General features: G+C 35.8%; 4 protein-coding genes and 1 pseudogene across 6 annotated transcripts; 2 read left to right on the top strand and 3 right to left on the bottom strand.

Moving 5' to 3' along the window:
- The first annotated feature begins 980 nt into the window (after positions 1-980).
- Positions 981-4,115, top strand: LOC102628351 (chorismate mutase 2). Of its 2 annotated transcripts, XM_006483416.4 has the most exons (6): positions 982-1,258; positions 1,363-1,592; positions 2,299-2,385; positions 2,479-2,622; positions 2,748-2,840; positions 3,567-4,115. In XM_006483416.4, exons 2-6 carry the CDS (start codon positions 1,389-1,391, stop codon positions 3,798-3,800), a joined length of 762 nt encoding a protein of 253 aa, XP_006483479.1. In that variant the 5' UTR covers positions 982-1,258; positions 1,363-1,388; the 3' UTR covers positions 3,801-4,115. The 2 variants fall into 2 exon arrangements, with proteins under 2 accessions (XP_006483478.1, XP_006483479.1); XM_006483415.4 differs by having other exon boundaries at positions 981-1,592.
- A 1,093-nt stretch (positions 4,116-5,208) lies between these two features.
- On the top strand, positions 5,209-9,370 carry LOC102628852 (DNA-directed RNA polymerases IV and V subunit 2-like; annotated as a pseudogene).
- On the bottom strand, positions 9,211-13,643 carry LOC102629112 (3-hydroxyisobutyryl-CoA hydrolase-like protein 2, mitochondrial). The gene is made up of 14 exons (XM_006483417.4): positions 13,402-13,643; positions 12,775-12,855; positions 12,605-12,673; positions 12,222-12,285; positions 11,861-11,940; positions 11,567-11,650; positions 11,284-11,368; positions 11,035-11,120; positions 10,815-10,936; positions 10,606-10,666; positions 9,938-10,036; positions 9,753-9,854; positions 9,627-9,668; positions 9,211-9,544 (listed from the first exon to the last, which is right to left on the bottom strand). Exons 1-14 carry the CDS (start codon positions 13,525-13,527, stop codon positions 9,425-9,427), a joined length of 1,221 nt encoding a protein of 406 aa, XP_006483480.1. The 5' UTR covers positions 13,528-13,643; the 3' UTR covers positions 9,211-9,424.
- Positions 13,644-14,134: 491 nt separating this feature from the next.
- LOC102629400 (uncharacterized) lies at positions 14,135-17,955 on the bottom strand. Its single transcript, XM_006483418.4, has 7 exons — positions 17,290-17,955; positions 16,991-17,195; positions 16,605-16,806; positions 16,190-16,383; positions 15,360-15,513; positions 14,899-15,063; positions 14,135-14,809 (listed from the first exon to the last, which is right to left on the bottom strand). The coding sequence occupies exons 1-7, from the start codon at positions 17,465-17,467 to the stop codon at positions 14,345-14,347; spliced, it is 1,563 nt and encodes a 520-aa protein (XP_006483481.1). The 5' UTR covers positions 17,468-17,955; the 3' UTR covers positions 14,135-14,344.
- Positions 17,956-18,217: 262 nt separating this feature from the next.
- Positions 18,218-23,161, bottom strand: LOC102629690 (BTB/POZ domain-containing protein NPY1). Of its 2 annotated transcripts, none has more exons than XM_006483419.4 (4): positions 22,267-23,161; positions 20,901-20,970; positions 19,521-20,696; positions 18,218-19,035 (listed from the first exon to the last, which is right to left on the bottom strand). In XM_006483419.4, the coding sequence occupies exons 1-4, from the start codon at positions 22,326-22,328 to the stop codon at positions 18,493-18,495; spliced, it is 1,851 nt and encodes a 616-aa protein (XP_006483482.1). In that variant the 5' UTR covers positions 22,329-23,161; the 3' UTR covers positions 18,218-18,492. The 2 variants fall into 2 exon arrangements, with proteins under 2 accessions (XP_006483482.1, XP_015387294.1); XM_015531808.3 differs by lacking the exon at positions 22,267-23,161 and adding an exon at positions 21,452-21,904.
- Between the last annotated feature and the right edge of the window lie 1,328 nt (positions 23,162-24,489).

Genomic DNA, 24,489 nt, shown 5'->3' with positions numbered 1-24,489 from the left:
ACATTTTTGCATGTTTTTATTATATAGGCTATAAGTTATTTTGGTTGTACCTTAGCAAAACCCTTTAAATCCAACCCAGTATGAAACAGTTATATGAATGTGACATAATTTTCAGATCCAAGTCAATGGCGACTGAAATGTGGAAAATTATTAGCCATATATTCTTAAATGACACCCGTATTAAACGTGTGTGAATACTTTTTAAGTGTATCACTCGAAGATCTTAAGTTGACAAAATACTTCTGTCGTCCACCAATCCGTTAACTTCCGTTAGAAAGTTAACAGAATTGTGACAAATTGACTATTTTACCCTTGGAACTCAAAATGAGATAAAAAGATAAATTTACCCTAAAAATTAACATAAATTTTCAATACACAAATTTTTTTATTTTGTTGTTAACAATACATTTTTTTGATTAAAAAATGAATTATTAATGGTATATATTATTAACAATACCCATAAAAAAACATTCATATTATACCATAAAAATTATTAACAATATATTATTTACAATTCTACATATTATACCATAAAAATTTTCAGTTGGAGCTTGGAGGAGTAGATCTTCAAAAATTTAGGTTAAATTTTGGAGGAGTAGATTCGGTTGTAAAATAATTTTTTTAGCAATTATTAACAATTATTCGATAAATGGGATGACATGTCATTTTTATCAATATATATCATATGATATGTCAGTTTTTACTAGGTAAATAAGATGACATGTCATTTTTTTAATTAAAGTTTCGTCAATTTTAAAAGACTAAATTACCTTTATGATGTCATCGTTTGCAAACGGAAGTTAATGGATTGGTGGATGACAGAAATATTTTGTTAACTTATGATATACGAGTGATACACTTAAAAGTTATTCATACACGTTTAATACAAATATCATTTAAGAGTATATGGCTGATAATTTTTCCCGAAATATCAAAAGCAGCCGAGAACCCAATTATAATATTATTGGCAGAACAGAATGATCGGGTCTCCGACTAAGACATAAAACTATGTAGAAAACGTGTTTGCGAAAAGTCCCCACTAACAATTAATCACTTGAAAAAGGAAACGCGACCATGGAATCCACGCAAAATTTGGACGTTACTCAAACTCTTGCCTTTAAAAAAATGGCCCCCACTAACCCCACGCGGCCACGCTCATCGCTTTCCTTCTGCGCCAGCCATTTCTATATTTTCTAGTTCACAATTAGACATTCAGCCCAGAGGAAGAAATATCTCTTCTTAATTAAGAAAAGATTTGGTAACGATTACTAAGAATCTATTTTTCATTTGTGTTTATTTTCTCATTTTGTTTATTGAGGATTCTCTATTTTGCATTGAGAATGTTTTTGGTTGTGTTGATAGTTGTAGTCCTTGTAGTAGAGAACAAGATGGCATTGGCAGGGGATTTAACGCTTGACTTGGTGAGGGACTCATTGATTAGGCAAGAAGATACCATTATATTCTGTCTCATTGAGAGAGCTAAGCACCCTCTTAATGCTCCAGCTTATGATCAATCTTATGCTTCATTTCCTGGCTTCTCTGGTTCTTTGCTTCAATACATTGTTCAACAATCAGAGGCCATGCAAGCCACAGTAAGTTTCTGTCCTTTTTCCTTTTTTAAAATTGTTTGTTGGTTATGTTTGATTCATATGTCTTTCTCTTAATCTGCTGGATTTTGTTTCATCACCAGGTCCATGACATGTAATGATTCTGTCTATGTTAATATTATTATACTTGTCTTTCATAACCGTAGCACATGATTGAGAGAATAAAATAAAAGGCTTGTATTTCACAATGTTTGCTAGAGAATGTGGTACATAAGTTTTAAAATATGCATATTTTATTGATTTTTGAATAGGAAGGAGGACTTGCCCATGAATTTAGAACTTAACTATTAATGCAACTTATTAATTCAGAGCAGGTTATAGGCTTATTGGGGATATAGTGTTTGTCAATATATTGAGATGGTAGAGTCGGGTTTCTGATTAGCTCAGACATTTTAATGAGCTTTGCTAATTCTTATATACATTTATAGTGATGTCTCCTTGTAGCTTATCTAATGTTCTGTAACTGTTGATGGTTTGTTTTACTGGTTCTGCTGTTCTCTCTCTCTTTTTTTTTTTTTTCTTTTTTTCAGTAGCTACTTATGTGAGGCTGTGTTGACATATGAATAGAATGCCATTTGTTAAATCAGTAACATTGCCAGTGAACATTGAGTTAATGACTAGTTTTGTTTTGGTTATGTTTTGAATTGGTTAATCTAACTCTAAAAATGGTATTTGATATGGCATGCAAAAGGCTGGGAGATATGAGAATCCAGAAGAAAGTCCCTTCTTCCCTGATAAACTGCCGCATTCATTTGTACCGCCTTTCAAATATCCGCAGGTAAATTAGTTTACCAGAACTCTGGTTTTCTTTTCCATAATTCTATACTTGAAAGCAAGTTCATTTATCTTTTTGACTAATCCCCGAGCATAGGTTTTGCATCCTGCAGGGACTTCGATCAACAAAAATAAGATCATATGGGATATGTACTTCAACCAATTGCTTCCGCTTTTTGTTGCTGAGGGTGATGATGGCAACTATGCATCAACTGCCACTAGCGATCTTGCCTGTCTACAGGTAATTGGGGCATATTCCTTTTTATTTGTGTCGCACTTGCAATAGTTCTCTTCAAGATTAAAACTAAGGGATCTTACGATTGTTTCAATTAATATTGGCTCAACTTGATACCTATTCCCTTCCAGGCTCTCTCTAGAAGGATACATTATGGGAAATTCGTAGCCGAGGTTAAATTCAGGGATGCCCCACATGAATATGAACTTGCAATTCGTGCTAAGGTATTAAATCTTTATCGTTAAACACTACAGTAATTTCAGCAAGTTTCTTCATTAGTTTTACCAACTTACCAATGTGAAGAACTAGAGAGGCTCCTAAGCATTCAGGACCAAATTATTGATATGCTGTGGAAGTTTCTGGACATGTAGAGACCAGTTTTAAATTTCATTATGATCAACTGTCAAACCAATAATGTTTCTTGCCTTAATTACTATCTTATAGTTAACGTTTTTTGAACTTCATTCTTTTGTATAGTTCACTTGTAATTCCCATGCCGATCAATTATTTGTTTGATGAAACTCTGCTTATCTTTCTCAACTGTCATCTCTTGAACTTCATGCAATTTACGTGTCATCTCAGACTAGTTAATTTCCTCTGGCAGCGTTTCCTAAACTGTGAATTTTCTACGTAGAGCACAGATTTCGAAGTTTTAAATGTTCAATCGTTGAAACGTTATGTTTTCTACCTCAGATACTATCTTATAGGTGAACCTTTTTCACTAGACATACAGAACCCACATTGTAAGGCGATATTCAACAAAATCTTAGAACATTGTCATGTGGTGGAACTCTGCTTAAGTTTCCAACTTCAACTTTCTTAACATCATTTCTAGAACTTCATACAACTTACCTGTCATCTCTAATGTCTTAGTTTTCTCCAGCAGCAATTCAAGTAAGACAAAACCGATAATTTGGCACTAACTAAGCTATTGTTTTGGTTTGTTTCAGGACAGAGATGCTCTGATGAATCTATTAACATATGAGAATGTAGAACAGATGGTGAAGAAGAGAGTTGAGAAGAAGGCGATGGTACTCGGGCAAGAAGTGAGCCTCGGCAATGACGGCGACAAGCAAGCGAGGTTCAAAGTGGATCCATCTGTAGTTTCAAGACTCTATGGAGATTGGATCATGCCCTTTACCAAGCTCGTTCAAGTTGAGTACCTCCTTCGCCGCTTGGATTGAAGTTGAAACCTGTGCTAGCTATTGTCTTAGACCCGTCACATTTTCTCCATGATCTAGTAATAAACAATATTTCATTTTAAATCTAATTTATACTCAAAGCTCCGTATTTAGAAGATCATATACTTAGCAATGCAGGCCAATACATAGAACGTCAGTTATTGTCTTTTAAACTATTCTACCATCCTCCACCCAAATAATTCCAAGTACTATGGTTTTATTTTTAATATTTGATGAGATTCATCATAGACTGTATATTACGCGCACGTTTGTAATTGTTGTTCTTTTGCTTAATTTTAAAAGCACACAGTTACAATACTTTGATCTCATACATGCACTACAGCAATTTCAGGCAAACGAAAACATTTTTCAAGACTTGATAATACTAAAGAAAGTTGTTAATCTCTTTGCAAGAATGATGAGCTACTGCTCTCACAAATTTGAGTTCCTTTTAAGAAGACTTAATATTCTCTCTCAATTAAATAATTGAGTGGAGGTAATTCTCTCTTAAATCGTGTTTAAATATTTAAAATAATCTTAGTAATCATCAAATTATAAATTATTTTTTTTAAAAAAATTATTAATCTAAAAATATAATGAATAAATAAATGTCACACATTTCGAATGAAATGTTAAAATACTAATGTGAGATGACTATATAACGTGATTAACTAATAAATAATTTTGCAAATTAAATTCACCGAATATTTGCTTTCTCAAATTTAACCCTATAACTCAGGTTGCTTTTCATCAGTCCTCTCCCCAAACTCCCAAGCATTTCAAAGGCAAAAATCGTCCTCCAACCATACACCTTTCCGAACCAAATCCTTAATGATGAATTTACAAGATCACCTCTTGAAAGTACAACTTATTACCAGTGAAACCACTCCTCAAAAAGCAACACAAGCAGCAGAGACACTGACAAAACAGAAACAAAATTTGAAGAGCGTCTCTTCGGCTTCATCGTCTCTCTCTGGTTCTGTTCTCTACTTCTCTTTCGCCAAACAGAACAACGAGCAAACACATTGTGTGAATGACCGTTGATGAACCCTAGAAAGTTATGATTTTGAGACTGTTGGTGAACAAAGATTCAGTTTTTTTAACGTCTATTTGACAATTGACGCTACACGCCCAATTGAATTTTAAAGCTCAACGTAAGTTTCTGTCTCCATTTTTTGGGGAGTTCGGTTGTGTTTTTTGTGCTTTTTGTGTTTTGGAAATGAAAATGAGATGGATTAAGAGACGTAGAAACTTGAACTTTGCTTTGCATGCAGCATGCAGATTTTGAGACAATCTCTTCTGTATTTATTCATTTTTTAGTTTTTTTAATCTTTTATACTTTTGCTATATTTGCAGATTTTGAGACAAATGGGGGCATCCGGCATCATCAAATGCCAAGGAAGGTATAGCCATGAGTAGTAAGGATGAAAAGTTTTCAGTTCAAGATGATAATGAATTTACAGATCCAAGCAGCATACATGATCTTGGGGAGGAGTTTTTGAAAACATTCTGTAGGAAGGCAGTAATGTCTTTTTTTAAGGAATACGGTCTGGTTAGTCACCAGATCAACTCATACAATGAGTTTATTAAAAATGGTCTCCAGACAGCCTTTGATTCTTTTGGTGTGACTGTAGTTGAGCCTGGTTAGGATCCATCAAAGAAAGGAGAGGGTCAGTGGCGATATGCTTCGATGAGATTTGGGCAGGTCACTCTTGATAAGCCTAGTTTTTTTGCTGGTGAAAGAGGCGACGTGCAGGACATGCTTCCTTGGCATGCAAAGTTGCAGAATATGACATATTCACCCTGGATGAAAGTTAACGTTAACTTCAGGTGAATAAAAAGTGCTGTTAGTTTTTCTATTGATAAAATGGCATTTCTTTGGGTGTGATATTTTTATTCTTGTCTTTCTGCCTTTTAATTACTTACATCTTGTTGCATCATTGTACTTTGTCAGGTACACACTTAAAAACGTGTCATAAGTGGCAATTTCAAAACTAGAAGAGAACAATTTATTCAGAAGGAGGTTCTAATTGAGGAAACTACGGACATCATACTTGGGAGGATTCCTCTGATGGTGAAGTCTGACCTCTGCTGGATGAAGGGAGCAGAGAAAGGTGATTGTGATTTTGATCATGGGGGTTACTTTTCTATCAAAGGTGCAGAGAAGGTGAGTTTGAAGCTTTCTTATTTTTCTTTAACAATGCTGTGTATTTTTGTTACAACTCCCTTCTCTATTTGTTTTCATGTATGGTTAATTTCATTAATGCTATATCTGTAGTGAATTAATTTATGGGGATATTTAATTAATCCCAAGATTACACGTCATTCCATGTGGCTTGACGAATTTTCTGTACACCTCTCAGATGATGATAACTTTGAAATTTACGTGTTTAGAACCTTAGTACCAATCTAGCTGTTAAATCTTTGGAAGGGAAAAACGAATCCTTCCAATCCTTGTCCACGGAATAGTAGAGCTTGTTGGAACTGAAGAAGAGGAAGATTGTTGTACTGCATGGGGCATTAAATAACTTTTAAAGGAGATTGAATAGAGAAACCCATTAAGTTCATTCACTGTGAACTTGACATGTCGTTCTTGCTAGGATTGAGCTGTGGGATTATCCCATCCCATTTGCAAACCATGACCATGCAAGGTTGGGTCCTTTATCAGTCCCAGAAGCATTCTCCTCAGGCCATTGGTTTTCCAACAACCAATCCAAACATCAGAGTGGATACTCTATTGCAGCAGCTGTTTTATCCTCAGAGGCCTCTTTTTTGGATATTGATTTCCGATTGTCTCGGAAGACCAGGTTATGGCCATAATCTGTCAAGGCCAGAGCTCGATAATGGGTAGAATGCCAATGTGGCTGTGAACGTCCACTTGGGATACAACCAAGAGGACTCCCTGGTTATGAACCAGGCCTCTCTGGAGTGCGGCGTGTTTCGATCTGAAAGTTACAAGGCTGAGGTCGATAACAAAGATATACAGGTGAAGAGCCGGCCATCTGATGATATGTTGAACTTCGGAAAGATACAAAGTAAAGTTGGCCGTGCTGACAGCCTAGATAATGATGGATTTCCTTGTGTTGATGTTAACCTCTAGAGTGGTGACATTGTGATCGGAAAATATGCAGAAATTGGGGCTGATCACAGTATAAAATTGAAGCACACCGAACGGGGATTGGTTTTGAAAGTTTTGCTATCTTCTAATGATGATGGAAAGAATTTTGCTGTGGTATCTATCAGACAGTCAGTCAATATGGTATTTCACCTGAATCACTATTTTCATTTTCATATATGTATGCAAACATTCACACGACCTCGTTTACTTGTAATTTTCTATATTATGTGCATGTTGAAGATGGCAGTGTGTGTGAATGGAAACAAGAAAAATTGTACAAAAATGCAAGATATCATCAAGGTGTAGTAAATGTTCATTTAAATTTGCTTAAACTTGGTCTGGTTTTGAATTATTGAGACGGCCTTCTGGTTGGTGAATCCACCCTAAAAAGTGCCCCCCTTCATTAATATTTATGATTTTTTGGATTTCATAATGCAGGTTCATTCCGCTTGTCTTGGAGACAAGTTCTCAAGCATGCATGGGCAGAAGGGTGTATTAGGTTTTCTAGAGTCAATAAAATTTCCCTTTTACGATACAAGGCATTGTTAAAATCCACATGCTTTTCCTTCAAGGCAAACTCCTGCTCAACTTTTAGAGGCTGCTTTAGGAAAGGGGGCCTGTGATGGCTTGATGAGTTATGCCACTCCTTTTGCCACTTCCACTGGTGGGGTCATCACTGAGCAACATCAGAGGTAACTGTGATTACTTGCAAGTATTGATTTTTATGCTATTACTGCAGTGTGTCATAGCAAATAAGAAATTTTCTTATTTGGATTTTGGTGGCTGAGTATGCATCATGAAATTGCAAGAGTGTTCTGTGCCTAAACAAATTGTTTTTCTTTTTTTTTTTTCCCTACTTCGTTGTTTATCCAGCTTTTGGCTCGTCATCTTTTAGATTCTATTTTGTTTCAGTTTTGTGTCTCAGTTGCTAAATTGCATTGGGGCCAGAAACAGCGGAATTACTTTCATATTCAAGCATTACTTTCTGTTTTGTTTGTTTGAGTGTCCCATGGACTGGATAGCATTCATTTGCTGTACATACGTGAAAGGGCTGGATTTTCCAAATGGGGAACAGGGAGACTTTATGATGGCCGAACTGGTTAAGTGGTTCGTTCACTCATATTTACATGGATAACATTTTACCAGCAATTTATTCACATGTCTGAGGACAAAGTAAAATTCCGAAACACTGGGTCATTCCAACCCCTTACCGGACGGCCAGTGGCAGACAGGAAGCGATTTGGTGGGATCGAGTTTGGTGAGATGAAGTGTGACTGTCTTATAGCCCATGGTGCATCGGGCAACTTGCATGAACGCCTGTTTAAGCTGAGTGACACCTATCAGATGCATTTGCAGAAAATGCAAGAATGTTGCAAATGTGATCCAACGAGTGGTGGGTGGTGGGTGCAAGGTTTGAGGCCCCTATTGTCGTATTGTAGCCCGTGGTGCATTGACCAACTTGCATGAATGCCTGTTTACAGCATGAACGCCTGTTTACACTGAGTGACTCCTATCAGTTGCATTTGCGGAAAATGCATGAATATTTGCAAATGTGATCCAACGAGTGTTGGGTCGTGGGTGCAAGGTTTGAGGCCCCTATTGTCGTATTTGTAATTCTGCTGATGACATCATTAAGGCTAATGTACCTTACGGGGCCAAGTTACTTAGTCAAGAACTTTCTTTCAGTATGGGCATCACTTTGAAGTTTGACACACAGCTCTCTGGAGTTTCCATGGCGGCGGTATAAAATGTTTATAGAATTCTTTTTAACCTAGTCTTAGGTGTGTGTATGTGAAAGTTCTGAGATAACTGAGAATCTATAGAAAGCAGTTGTTTAGCTTAACAATCTATATCGAGTCCAAGTGCATGACATCTAAAAGTACCAAAGCTGTCGGTTCAACAGCAGCTAGCTTCTTTTTCCTAATGAATCCTCTATTTTCCTGGCTAAAATATAGGTCTCAGCATATTGATATTAATATCTGGCCATGAAAGAGTTTGTAACAAAGTTAGCTATTGAATTTGTGGGGACTTGTGGCATCTAACTTGTGGGAAGTGATCAGCATGACTGTCGCACTCAGTTCCCTTGTTTGAATCTTGACAAGCGTATTGTCACGCACGGGGGTGCGTTGTGCACCTGATTGTCATATCATGTTATCAAGGTCAAAGCTTAAGCCTGGGGCCTTCATCTGCAGCTGTTGAAATTCTTATCATAGTTCAAAATCCAATTATGGTTTAACAAATCTCCTATAAATTTATTATTTATTTATACTCATTCTCACATCTAGGCAGAGGAAATAAATTTCAAAGGGTTGCTTAAAATTATTGTATAAAATAATCAAGAGAACATCTTATCGAACATCCAAGGCCTAAGGTAATATGCAATTACAACAAATTATATTCCAAAATTTTCAATATGTATAACCAAAAAATGAAAAATGGCACAGGTTGATTAGAACAGATGACAACGACAAAATTTCAGCATTCTTGCTTCAAAATGTATAAATCTATCTCAGATGTAAGGTTCTCGCAACGCCGTGGGCAGCTGCAGTTCAGGCTCCAACTCATCAAATGGGGAGAAATAGCAGTCGACCATATCTTTGCTCACATCTGCTAAACTTGGAGGATCCCACTGCATATTTGAAATTACAACCCAATTTAAGCAAGCTCGGAAGAAGTAAATATAGCTAAAATGGGATGGTGAAAGAATTTACCTTAGGTGCAAAATCTTTATCCACTAACCGAGCCCGAATGCCCTATAGACAAGTGAATTCAAGTGGTAAGATCAGTAAGAGATTTAAAAGTGTCTCCTACGTCAAACTTTTGAAATGTCTATTTACCTCACAGAAGTCATTTGAGACCTTTTTGGAGATCCCATTGAGGGTTATGCGATATTCGCGTACCAAACACTGATCAAGAGATTGGAATCTACCTTCTCGTATCTGAATGCAGCAAGAGAAACTTAAGTCAGGCTGGTAATAAGCCAAATGGCAACTGAATGGAGATACAAGGAAAGAAGCCTTACTGATTGTAAAGTAACTTTCAAGCTCAATGGAGATGCCTCTTTCAGTTTTTCAACAGCTTTTCTGCACCATACATCATAAGAGGAAGCTGCCTCATTTTCCTGAGCACATGGACAATGACAACAAGTAAAATAAATACTTAATCAACCAGATGAAAATTAAATTTGCTTCCTCTATCAATGTTATCTTTGTTACGAGGCAAAACCAACTTGCCCAACACATGTTGGAGTGCAGTGCACGGTTATTACTGATTCCCACATTTCAACAAGTGGTGTAAATTGCTAACTTCTAGTGAGACCTGAAAACGATAACTTCAAGCTCTAGTGGAAATCAAGTTTTCAACTTTGAAGCATCCAGATACAACTCATGAGGACAATTTTTTGAAGCCAGATTCCAAAGGCAGCACGGAAAGTCTTTATTAGTCTTTCATAGATCAAATCCAAATACCTAATCTGATTTAACTTGTAATGCTCATTTGCAAAATATATGAGTCGGTTTCTAACTATTTAGCTGGCAAAAGCAAATCTCTCCACTTGGTGAAGACATTACAAGTGTTCAATGGAAGTTTTCTTTTTCTATCTTTAATCATTTTTTTCTCAGTTTATGAAGTTTTACTAAATCAATGAAGGGAAAAATAATAATAATAATAATAATAACCAATAAAACCAACCAAAGCATCAATAATTTCCTCGATTGTGTCATGACTGAAACATTTATCAATTGTCTCAATCCTGAAACCAAACAAGAGAAAAGGGTAAATAAATAATTCAGAATTTTAATCATGAACATCACCAAAGCATCAGCTTTTGTGTAAGAGATAATAAATTGATGCCATGTGAGGCAGGTGGCAGAAGTAAGAAAACTATCCTGGAACCTTACTTGCGAAGAACACTCTCCCTATCTAGAGAGACAAGGTCACCATATTGAGCAAGAGAAGTCTCTATGATTGAAGGATCATCTGTGATTAATTTTCCAACTCGTTCCTCAACCAGTGGAAGTCTCTGTCAGGGAGACTTAGAAAACAATTATACGCTGCATATGAAGAGTAACAAAGAGAAGAAACACAGAGTGAAGTAAAATAAAGTGCAGTATAACGAACCCCATTTAACGTATAATGGGTGGCAAGACCACAAGCAATCATTTCTACACCATTGAGCTTTTCTCCAGTTAGAGCCAAGTACTCTCCTGAAAGAAACAAAACCCAAAGAAGAGTAGGCAAAATGGAAGCATTTCCCTACTTCAGCAGTTATAGATGTACATAAAAGAAAATGAAAACTAACATATATCAAAGTACTTCAGCAATTTTGCAAACAATTGCATCCTCAAAGCTGAAAGAGATGGACCTCACCTAAGTAACCAGGCAGGTGAGACAGATAAAACGAAGCCCCTGCATCGGGATGGAACCCCATTTGAGTCTCTGGATTAGAAAAAACCTGTAAATTTTAGGCATAAGTAAGACATTTTCTTGAGAGAATTTTGAAGAAGATGGTGACTGTATATGAATCACATACACCAGAAGGCCCATTTCTAAAAGTCCTTCGACAAAGAACACAGCATCAATAGGAAGGTATCTGATTGTGATTTCTAATAGTAATAATTACATTTGCTGAAATATAGAGCCAGTCACATACAGTTTTATCAGTGACCACACGATACATCCCCTGCAGCGAAATCCCAGCTCCACATCCCATTGTGATACCATCCAATATAGCCACCTGTACAAGTTTCCATTAGACAGGCAGTACAGTTAAACAGTTACAGAAAGTTAAATTATGCAAGAAAAGAAGAAAGTTACTAGAAAAAGAACATCCAAGGATTTGCCATTATCCCAAGTTATAAAGATCAGGGCTCAATATCTTAGATAAAATACCTAAAGCGCTAAACTATATCTCAACAATGAAATCTAGAAAAGGGTGAACTCTCACATGTGGCTTTACAAATGTTCCTTGAAGGTATACAAACTGATATAACGTCTCAAAAAAATTTTTAAAGTCTTCAAATTTTCCTGCAATAAAGCAAATAGTCAGAGAAGTACACAAGTAACTTTCTTATGCAAACTACAAGAACATTTTTTTCTAATTAAAAAAAAAAAACCGAATAAAATTTTATGACATGTTTGAAACCAAAACAGAAGACTAACAGCAACTGATCAGTTATGCATAGGAAAATAATTTCTACCCAAGTGACCGGTAGTCATTTAAATTTACTGGCAGATAATGAAACTAGTAAGTAAATAGAGTCAATATTGATGAATATACATTCAGAAAAGATTGAATAGTAATCCACCTTCATTAAGTAACTGATAAAGAGCGATGACATCCCCACCAGAGCAGAAAGCCCTGCCAGCGCCCTTCAAAAAATTCAAGATAAAGCTTAGAGTAAAACTATTGCCAAAATTGAAGCATGAGATGCGTGCTGAAATCCAATTTTAAGAACATTTCCATGTAGATATTAAATGAGACATACATAAAATTGCAACTACAAATGTCATTACGTCTATCACGATAATAAGTATCTCCTTGAAACATCAAGTAATAGGCTTTAGAATAAAAAACACAATACTCTCAAATTGTTATGCTCTCATCTAACACCTCCACGAAGCTGAAAAATACATGATTTCAAGAACAAAACTAAGATAGCTTCAAAACATACAAAGAGAAACTATATACCTTCATCAAGACGAACCCAATGTCCGGGTTTTCTTCCCATGATTCATACAATCGCTTCAGCCTACCCACCTATCAATAAGATAAAAATCAGCCATTAAAACCCCAATATATTAACGGCTTCCTAGTCTGTACATATGTATGGATTAAACAAAATAGTAAAGAGAACAAACCATAGAAGTATTAAGAGCATTCAGATTAGAGGGTCTGTTGAGAATAGCTGCTCTTGACTTAGCTCTTCCTTCAACTAAGACCTAAATTTACAAAGTAAAACTTTTTACAGTAAAGTAACAAACTTTTTATGTAATTAATTCGATTTAAAAAACAGACACTGACAAATAATATAACTTAAAGATCAAATAGAAGCCAACATTTAATCTTTTTCAAAGAAAATGAAGAGTTACCTCTAAAACTGAAGTGGGTATTTTATGAATACTAATATAATGAATTGATGTCACACACAAACAAAGAAAACTTGCAGAAAAAATAGAAGAATACGTTGATTTTAAAAAAATTAACCTTCTATGGAGAAAATGAAGAGTGGCCTCTAAAACTTAATTGTGTACACTATCAATAGGAATATGAACGCAAAAATAACATAATTTGATGAATTAAGAAATCACAACAGTGAAGTAAGCTGAACCATACATTGAGTTAAAAAAAAAAAAAAAACTTTTTCAAATAAAATGAAGGGTTGGCTCCGAAACTTAAATGGTTATGTAATGAATAACAATATAAATACAAAAATAACACGATTATTGGGGAAAAAAAAAAGAGGCTTTGGGTAAATGTAAAGAGACCTGGTCTTGAAGATAATCATTTGACGAGTAATCCGGTAAAGCAGAAAAGCTTCTCTGTTGATGAGACACAAACGCTACTTGTTTAAATGAATGCTTTATTCTTAACAAAGATTTGATTCTCTGCATTTTTCCACTTGAAAGCTCGGATTTTGCTGAAGAAGGCGCCTTGTTCTCGTCTCTGTTTTTACTGTGTTTGGGTGACTCTTCTACTCTTTGAGCCTGAAGAAGCGATCTCCACCGTCCGATTTGTTGACTGATTGGTCAATTTTTGATTCGAGGTTTTTGGTTCATAGGGTTTTTCCTTTTGGGCCAACATGGGCTCAAAAAAACAATAAAAAATGAAAGAACTTATTGCAAAATAATCATCAATTTTGTCTAAATTAATTATTTCTTTTATGATAAAATATAGTTGTAATTTTTTCAATTTTATATTACAATTTACATATGGGATATTAGGATTGAATCTACTTTCAAAATTTTGCGGTTGAACAAGACATTCAAAGTACAAAATACAAAATTAGAATTGCGTTAATGTGATAAATTAATATGGGTACATGCTACTTATTTAATAATATGGATAAATTAATAATAAACGCAACAATTTGCCTCATAGGTGACGCGATTGTTGATAAGTGCTATGACTGTTAAAATACAAATTTTGCAATCAATTTGAAGACTATAGTGTCGTTGTTTGTGTAAATTAGAGAGTAGAAAAGAACTAGAAGCATGGAGATTAGGCTTATGCAACCATTATTTTGTTCATTATAGTCAATTCTCAAATAAATGAAATTAGTACCAAGCTAGGAAGCATCTACTGCAAAGCAAATACAACTATGCTGTTAACAAGAAAAGAAAATGAAACTATGATCAACTCATCCATGTACAGTTACTAGGGCAAGATACAGGTTGAACTGACTTTAAATTGAGAAACAATAGCAAGCATTTAAATGCTAGAAGCATGAGCATGGCCGTCACCCAACTCTTCGACAGGAAAAGCATATGGTGAGTTCCAGTCAGCATCAAAGATCTCTTGAAGCTGTGAAACAATCGCAGGATTGTATGTTCCAAAGCTGACACCAGCTGTTGTATAGAAGTAATCCCACACAAGGTTGCTTGTTCCGATATGAGCTCGTGAATCACTCACTGCATATTTTCCATGATTGACTCTCGTAAAGCCTGGATAAATATTTCCAGTATTGCTTCCATTTTGAATGGCAGGTCCTGTCAAGTTGTATCCTGGCACCTTATAGTATTTGATCTCAACTTTGCCAGAACATTTGTTGTACTTCGAAGAATTGCAAAGGACATTGGAGTATAGAAGAGACTTGAGATACTCATCTGTGTTGTTGATAAAATGTGCCCAATATGCTACTAGTATCTTCACATTCGCATGCTTGGAGAAGACAACCTAGTGGTTCATAAACATCACTAGTATTAAACAACTAAATTTGACAGTACAGTAAAAGGATACTTAAAACTGATGATGTCAGAAATTACCTCTGAAACTGCAGAGGAAAGTGCTGACCAATAAACAGTTTGCTTCAAATATTGGGATTGACCAAGCCAATCCATTGTACTAATCCTAAGTGTAGCTCTGGTTCCTACAGATTTGATTGTATCCACCCAAGCTTGTTCATCAGCCATATACTTGCCAAATGATAGCTGCTTGCCAGAAATAAGGTAGACATGAATATTTGAACATTTTGTCTACGTTCTCTCTCTCCCTCTCCCTCTCTCTTTTTTTTTCCCCCCTAACTTTTGTTTGGGATGTAAATTGATCTTTATAGGCATACATATCAGTGGATTTAATTCCATTCTAAATGATAAGCTTGAAGGAGCAAAATGACAACCAATTTCTAAATGATTCTTTAGATTTTGTGGTGAGCATATGAAAAATGTTTATATGTGAATGTGTTTGTGCGAGTGCAAGCATACCAACGAAGTAATTGTTCAATTACCTCTGGGGGAGCAAATGAGAGGTAGCTGTAATGAGGTTGCAAAGTAGAATAATTGCTTCCAGGAGTCTCCATTGTCTCTCGGAACATATAAGGGTCTGACAGTATAGGGTAGCCTTCCACATGAGGAACCTCAAGAACTGGAGGGAGAGGTGACCTGTACATAAATCATCAACTTTCAACTGTTTTATCAAACTGCTAGTATTTTTCCGCTTATACTGCATTCCGATGCATCCCAGTAAATGGGTGAAATTGACACTGTTTCCTTTTTCTAGATAGAAAAATGGGTTTTGTTTAATTAAATTGCTTCTTACTTGCAATATATATCAATTGTACATAAGCTGTGACTGCACCAGATATTGTGCACCCATATCGGTCAACCTCAGAAAGGTCTAAGACAACCACTAAGTTGCACAGAAACTAGATCAATTTTCACTGCTATTGCACAAAATTACTGGCTTAGAGTCAACATCAATGTCTTTATCCATGCTGAGATGCATCAGAGAGAATACTAAACTACTACAGAATCATAGAGCCATGTTCCGAAACATGATTAGTCCACACATCTCAACAAAATGAAAATCAAAGAAAATTAAAAGATTTTGTTAATACTACTAAACACGTATCCACTGAAATTATGCCAGTTGCATCAAAACCTGAGAACACTTTTCTAAGTATATAGGATAACACTCAATAATAGAAGAAAATGAAGTATCTACTAACATCAGATAAGAAAAGCAAAATCAGATTGCAGAGTTCTTCAAAATATCAAAACTTTCCTCCAGACAAGAGCTCAAGATCATCAAGGTTTTCAAATGAACTCTCTGACGTACCTGCACCTACCCTTAGGATCAAGAAAATGAGACCAGCAGGGAACTGTTCTATTAGCCTGCCATTGTTGGTCTGATACAGTTCTTGTATAAGTTGAAGAATTAAGAGACGAAAGTGTCCAAAGATTTTCAAAGTAAACCTCAACCTTTTTTGCTATTGTTGGACAACCAACAAGATAAATTCCAACTTCCTTCACCTGCAACCATGCGATGATCAAGATTCAGGACTATCGATGACACTGTAACCCCACAGAAGCAGACTCCTGAAGTCTCAAAAGCATGTGTTATATGCATTAGAAACAAATTGAGATTCTGGTTTTTCCTTAATCAATTAGTTGAGGCCCCAAAAAAGAACAAAGTTTCAACCTCTTCTACTTCCCCATAAAATATTAACTCATTGCATTGCATACACAAGTACCTGAGTTAGAGATTTCCAGTCATTATTAGCAGATCCAATATACACATCACGGCAATCTGATATCCAAACTTTGGCATGGACAATGCCTGAACCCCACCAATCACCAAGTAATAGAGTCACATTTTCCACATTTTTTCTACCTGAAGCAAGATTAGATGCTTCAGTAGTGAAGTCGGGATATACCCCTAAGTGCTGTAGTAGCCTGAAAAAAGATTCAAATTCAGAACAAAGATAGTTACCAAAGGGATATGAACTGAAAACTTATTTATGAAAGATTTGTAAACCTATGAGATTACAGAAGGCTGTTTAGAATCCTACTCAAATTTTTTCAAAAAATATTGAATCTTACTCGAATTCTAACTAAACTAAAATGACAAATAAAATACCTGACTCTGACATTACGGTCAGCAGCATTCTCAATGGACTTATAAACATCAAAGCCTTCTTGTGCACCAAATCTCTTCATATCATCTTCAGAGTAACCATAATCCCCAGAACGAGAATTATTTGGACGTGCAATTAGTTGCCAATACTGAGCTATTATATCAAGTCTCTTTGTAGAGTTACCAGCCAACCACTTCAACACATTCCCTTTTAAACACACAATCAAACACCCAATAACAACAAATTAAAATTAAAAAAAAAAATTGAAGAGATAGACATTTTTTAGTTTCATTTCGTTTACCAGAAGAAACAATTCCAGGAACACGAGGCAGGTGGGGCATGTCCGTGGGTATTGATTGTACCAACCACGCTTTGCATTTGGTTCTTGATGATGATGAAGAGGTGGTGATATCTGGCAAATAGAGAGTGAACAAGATGAAGATAACAAGGGACAGGCTGGTTCTGTATCTGGGTTTCATCTTTAAATCTTAATCCGTCTGTGTTGCAATGATGATCTCCGAATGTTTTGTTTTATCTGTTAGCTAGTTGTGTTGCTTTGTATGTGTTATGGGGAGAAACCAATGGGTCAAATACAGAAAGTCAACGGAACTTGAAACTGGACAAACACATACATGAGCAAACTCATTAAACTTGTTTAGGCCTTTGCCGCTTTGGTAATCTTAGGGATGGCATTGGGGAGGAGAGGGGAGGGGAGGAAATAGAGATTCCACCTCATCTACGTCCCTTTTTCGAATAAGAAATGAATAAAAAAAATTTCTTATTTTTTTTTAAATAAAAAATTAAATATAAAATTATTCTCGTACCTTTTTCGAATGAAAAAAATCTCTAAAAATATTTGTTCCCGTAGAAAATTTTACCATAATCTAATGGCTAGTCAGTCAGAAACTTGCCAGTTGCCTCCACTATGGTAAAGCTATGACATTTCGAACAAGCGGCAAAATTTTAAAAGAATATTCTCACAAAATTCTAAGATATACCCTTAATTTACGATCTTATCAATCTATCATTACTCTGACTTTGCGGACCCGGCTACCGGTAAAATCATAAGAAAAAATCCCGTTTAGTACATCTCTTCATGACTTTAGTAGTAGCTATCCAATTACCCATCCAGGCACTCCTGATTGTAATAAGCAAATGGTGCATGAAAAAGTTTTACCAGCCTGCTCTTGTCTAGGGAATGAAACGGAGAAATGTAACATTAACAGCTCTTCAATGAAACTACTGATGTAATAAAATAGATGATCTTACAATTGGAATTAACAGATGTCATGACAGAAAGGGGAGGGAAAAAAAAAAAAAAAAAAAAAAAGGTGCTCAAAAGAAACTGACTAGGCATTTCTGCAAATCAACCCCTTCTTGATTGACCCATCATCAACTAGGACAAAAACCTACCCCATTTTTTATTTTTTTTTAACACTTGCGATACTTTATGACCCCTTTTTTTCACCTGTTCAATTCATATTAACCTTAAAATCCTTCCCCTCTAAGATATAGAGTGCCTCCGGTGTCGTGAAGATGAGCCTGATGACTTGGTATCTCCAGGAGCCAATGAAGTTGGACTTTGAGAACTCCCGGATGTCTCAGAGCTTCTGTTCTCTCCATGCCCTTTACCCACGATCCACAACTTGTCGAATATTCTTCTTGACCGAGATGGCAACAACTGCAGCCCACTCTTGCTACTTTTGTTGTTCTTCTTAATTAATTTCACGTTCTTTGGGAATTCTTCATCTTTTATCTTCATTTGGCTAATCTGTTTCTTAAGGGACTTGCGATCATCTTTTGCCGCTGTCTTTTCCCATTCTTCATCTGTGTTTGTCGTGGAATGTGAAGCATTTTGGGGATTGTTTCTAAGAGCATGAACCTCAGAAGCTGCTCTAACTTGCTCAAAAAAGAGGACTTGCACCACAACCCGGAGAGGAAGTCGATCATTCTGTGCAGCATGCACAGAGGCATCCATCGTCAGTTTTCGGACATCCATAAGCCCACATATCTTCTTTCTTTCAGCTTTTGTCAAGTCTGGATGTTCCTGAAGACATAGTAGCCCATCCATATGTCATTCAACTAGTGTTTTCACTAATAGTTGCATCTATATATTTTAAGTGTTCCAGTCTCATTAACAAGAGAGGAACAAATTATACAAAAAGACGTTACATGACTTGATCATCACACATTTCTTTTAGTTAATTATAGATAAATACAAGTCTCTCTGTCTATTGGGGTGGTTTTGGGCCTACTTGCTAATAATGGTCTAGGAGCATCTCAAAAACAGTTTAAATTATACAACTTAGCTGTAAAAGAATTGGTACTCTAGGTATAAAAGCGCCTACTTGCCAATAATGGTCTAGGAACATCTCAGAAACAGTTTAAATTATACAACTTAGCTGTAAAAGAATTGGTGCTCTAGGTATAAAAGCGCCTACTTGCTAATAATGGTCTAGGAACATCTCAGAAACAGTTTAAATTATACAACTTAGCTGTAAAAGAATTGGTACTCCAGGTATAAAAGCATACCTTCAAGTAGCTGTCTATGGCTTTGTATAGTCCATCGTGAATTGGTCTTGCTGACTCTGGAATTGACTGTGACAAATCAATGAAACTGGCAAGAGTAAGATTAGGGTCATGTGCAATTTCTGCCAGATACCCATTGATTAATTTACCAACAGCCAACAAGGATCCATGCCCTAAAACAAAATCATCAGGTCCCTTTTCATTCCAGCCGACATCACCCAAAGCCCGACTAGGCTTTTCATGCATCAAATACTCATTCACAATGCATTGCACTAACTCAACATCATAACAAGCAGTCTGAGAAGAACGTGCTGGGATCAGTAAATCTTTCACAGAAGCCTCGTGCAACTTCAAACTGATCCTCTTCACCAGATCTTCCCTTGCTGAATTGTCCACACCAACCAAAACGGAAACTTTCAACAGTTTCAGCAGAAAACTACATGAACAACCAACACTTTTATCTGTGGGCAATAGGCAAACAATTGTTTCAACCAAACACTTATTCCTAAGGGTTTGAGCATCAGAAACCAAAGCATCAATGGAATCTGGCAACCATCTAACTGCATAGATTCTGAGTGCCTCACCAATTACTGAACCGTCCATTCTTCCCTTTGATTTAACTGCAATCATGACTCGCTTGTAGAGATCAATATCTAGCTCACATATGTCTTCAACCCACCAATCCTTTGGAACAGATTCAATTCTCTCCCCAAACACACCCTCCTCAACTATCCTGTCCGGTGCTGATAACTTCCTGTTATATGTATAAGACCACGTGACATTAGCAGGATCCACAGAGGTTTTTGAAGCAATGGAATCTACGGACCTCCCAATTATCTTCAGATCTTCAGACCATGGAAGAAGAGATTTGGTGGTTTGGAGAACAATAATAGAATCCTTCCAGCTGCGGAAGATACTAGAATTGAGAAACACCTCAAGTTTAAAAATTAAGTTTTTTTTATCTACGTCCTCGGTCATCTCAAGGTACTCGGCTGCGCAGCGAGCAGCCACAACATTGTAAGCACTAAATGTAACTGTCATTCCATAGCAGAATTTCGCACAAATTTCGAAGGCTTTTGGGCCACCAGGAAAATCAACTATATTCATTTCATCAGAATTTTCCTCACTGGCTTTTAGCACTAGTCTATGCAACCGATTACTCTTAGACAACAGTGGAAACTGCAAAAGTAATTTAAAGCAACAATTTTACAAACAGGGGCAGACTGAACTGTGCAATTGTAATCGTAAAAGGAAAATGTGCACCAAACATCATAAAATGTCCAAGAACTTGGCGGAATGTGAAAACGTGCCTGATAACAACTAGACTGAGCTGATGCAAACGCATTCACTTGAAGAAAAAAGTAAATAGCATGAAAACTATACCTTGTGCAGATAGAACTTCACTTCACCAACGTTTATGATGACATCTGTTGCCAATTCAGATGTCACATACCTGCATAAGCGGCAATAACATTTTGCTAAGCACACTGTCCAAGAAGAGTACTGTGAAGCCCATAAACAGTCACTCATCTTAATGAGATGCAGTAATACCCAGAAAAAAACTACAATATCCCAAATTTTCAATACATTTAGTACCATTAAAAACTTCAAACAGAGCAGCTAAATTATCGTCATCTTAAGGGAAATTGATCATCAAGTGAAAATCTGTTTTCCATCATACTAGTAAATATCTAGGCGCACACCATATCCAGTTAAACAAATTTTATATTTTTAAAAGCCAAGAACAAACTAGTATGTAATTAATTTACAGTATTTCTTTGAGACACTTCAACCAACAGACAATTAACAAGCTTCAAATGTTGGTAATCCAGTCTAGTCCTAGGACAGGGATGAATAGTTGATTAGTCGCATCATATTTTTTCAAAAGTAAAATTGAGTTTCAATGACAATATCAGAGAACAAGTTAGACAAACCATAATGGTCTACTGGCTCAATTATAATGAAGCAAAGAACAGTAGTAAAGATGCTCTCAGAGTTATATTTAAAATCTTGTCATCCCAACGAAGTTCTCATAGTTGAATTGAACGACAAGTCCACCCTCCATTCAAATCTTGTTATTCCAAACAATACAAAATGGTGAGACCTCACATGCTCTTATAAGTTCTAAATCAACATGCCCATCATCAAACTACAGTACTATTTCCAACCATCACATGCCGTCCAATAGTAGGGTAGGTCATTCCATTAGCAAACACTTCTTTTGACCATCCAACCAGCTAACCAATATCATCCACCCACCCACATCCAAATTTTTCACTAAACCATACTAAGATTCACAATGTGATGATTGAATTCCTCCCATCCCTTTATGCCTTTACCACATTTTGGACCACTAACTCTTCAAATAAAGGACAGTTCACCAGCTGGACCACCCCATCAGATACCTTCTCTATTTTCCCCTCCCATGATTCCTCTCTCTCTCACCCATCATAACACAAACGTAATAATAACAACAATTATTCCACAAAACACCCATGTGGTTAATTTGTTACCTAGCAAAAGGAATACGAGAGAAATATTTTATTTCTTAATGATGATTTCTCTTCAAACTGGTAAGGTTAATGTTCCCTTTCTGGTAATTGAACAACACATAATCATCATATAAAATTATACGACCAAATAGAATTTTCAGAAAAGAGAAACAAGAAACAGAAGCTCAAGTTCCATCCAAAACACATACCGAGTTAAATACTTTCAAACAAAAAAAACAAAAAAAAAAACTGCTCACCTGATGCATTTGCCATCAGTTTGGAAGGTATCAGGCTTCGAGCCCAGCTTCATGAACTTCATTTTTTTTATCACCAAACAAGCCTTAAAAGGCAACAAAAAACCAAAATCCAAACAGCAAAAATCCTTCAGAAAAGTTGACAAACAACGCCACCCATCAACAGAAACCTTCTATTTTCTTGTCTTGTTTGCAGATACTGAGACAAACCCAGACCCAAAAAATGGCTTCATTCAGCTGCTTATCTCTTAAAACACGCCACCATAATTACATTGAACAACACAACGCAAGTCTGAGGCTCTCTCTCTCTCTCTCTATCTGCCTTGTAACTCTCGCTGTATGTTTCCCCGTCAAAATTGTCTTTATAATGACATTGATGACTCACAAACCAATTCACAATGAACCCACCCCAGGCCCCAATTAACTTATCAACAAAACTTGGTTTTTAATGGTTCGCTCCCTCTCTCTCTCTCTCTCTCTCTCTTTCACTTTCATATCATAAATTCTCGCCGCCTTTGCTTTAACTCACTTTGATCTGCTAAAAGTAAAAGATCTTCTCTTTCTCTCTCTCCTCTGACGCAAATCTCAAAAAATGATGCTGACACAGTTGTCTCTCCAAGTCTTTACCTCTAGCATTAGCTTACCAAGCAGCAAATGTATGCAAATACAAACACCACCCACAAAAATAATAACAATAACAAAGTTTTTCTTATTTCTAGTTTCTATATGCAAGCAAGCAATGTAATAAAAATGCTTTGGTTCATGTGTAAAATGTTTTTTGAGAGTAGTTTTTGGAAGTGTTTTGGTTTATGTAGCTTCTAAATGCAATGTGTATAGGAGAATAGGGGGGGAACTGGGTCTGTGATATTACAGGGTGGCTTGGCTTCAGAGAGCACATTTTAAGCTGTTGCTTTGCTTTTAATTATGCCGTTAAAGTACGCCACCTTTTCTTTTTTCCCATTTTTTTAATTTTTTATTTATTTCCCGTTCTGCCCTCACTTGCTTACGCATATTTACCGTAATTGCCCCCACTTTTGTTCTGGTCTGCTTCCCGATTGACGCGTTGCTTACTTGCTTTGTCTTTTGACTTTTTGACGCGAGCTCACACTCAGGTAGGGTGTGATCGACTGCTTGCATATTAAAAGAACATTCTCAGACTAGCCAATAAAACCCTCGCCACGTGTGCAACATTGCGGGTAGTTTTGGATTTGGATCCAGCCAATGGAAAAATAGCTAAAAAATGGTGGTCAATTTATAAAAATAGTTCAGATCCAACAGCCATCGTTCGGTCCGTATGAAAAATGGAAAAAAAGAAAAGAAAAAAGAATCAGCATTTTAGATATTAACGTCCTTTTAACTAATTTAACTGACAAGACATGCAGTTGATTCGGGACCATCCCATATGAAAATTTCAGCAAAAAAAACGAAAATAGTCGGAATTCAGGTAATTTACGAAAGAATACCCTATTTATACTTTAAAAATTATTTTAGATATTCTAATTTTAATAAGTGTGTAACTATTTAAACTCATTAATTTCTTCTCAATTGAATATTTTATTATTAATACAGTATTTTTTAAATAAAATTATCTAACCAACCATATTTTCTTTTTTTTTTAGCAAATCTTATCCTCTCTCTCTCTCCCATTTCTTCAAATTCTCATCAATTTTTGCATTTATCTTTAGTGATAGATTGCAAATAATTTTTAGTGACGAGACAGACTACTTGTAATTTATTTCTATAATCTATCAAGAATAAAAAAGAATAAGATCCACCATCGACATCCCTTTTTTCACCTAACATAAAGAATGAAAGATTTTTTTCAGCTAAATTTTCAACAAAAAAAAAAAAACTAACACCACTTAATTTTTTTTTCTAAAATTAATGGTATATCCTCCATTTTAATTTCTATCTAGAGTTAGAGTTCTATTTACGAATAACCATGGTAGAGAGAGAATTTTATTACATTTAGATTGAAGAAGAAGGAGATTAGTGAGGTTAACTTTAGAATTTTAAATAATAATAATAATAAATATTTTTATCAAAATAAATTTAAAGAGAAAATTTAATAGGTTCAAATAGCCCCGCACTTTTACTAAAAATTTTATTATAAAAATTCCGTCATATAAATTGTTATTAAAGACAATTTATTATAAGTCAATGTACATAATTACTTTGAACACCTAACTATATAGCACACTCGTTATTTAACACATATAGTTCTCA

This window comes from Citrus sinensis, chromosome 1, assembly GCF_022201045.2.
Source record: "Citrus sinensis cultivar Valencia sweet orange chromosome 1, DVS_A1.0, whole genome shotgun sequence".
Lineage (NCBI taxonomy): Eukaryota > Viridiplantae > Streptophyta > Magnoliopsida > Sapindales > Rutaceae > Citrus > Citrus sinensis.
The sequence above is the reverse complement of the archived record's forward strand: the minus strand, read 5'-3'. Positions and strand labels throughout refer to the sequence as shown.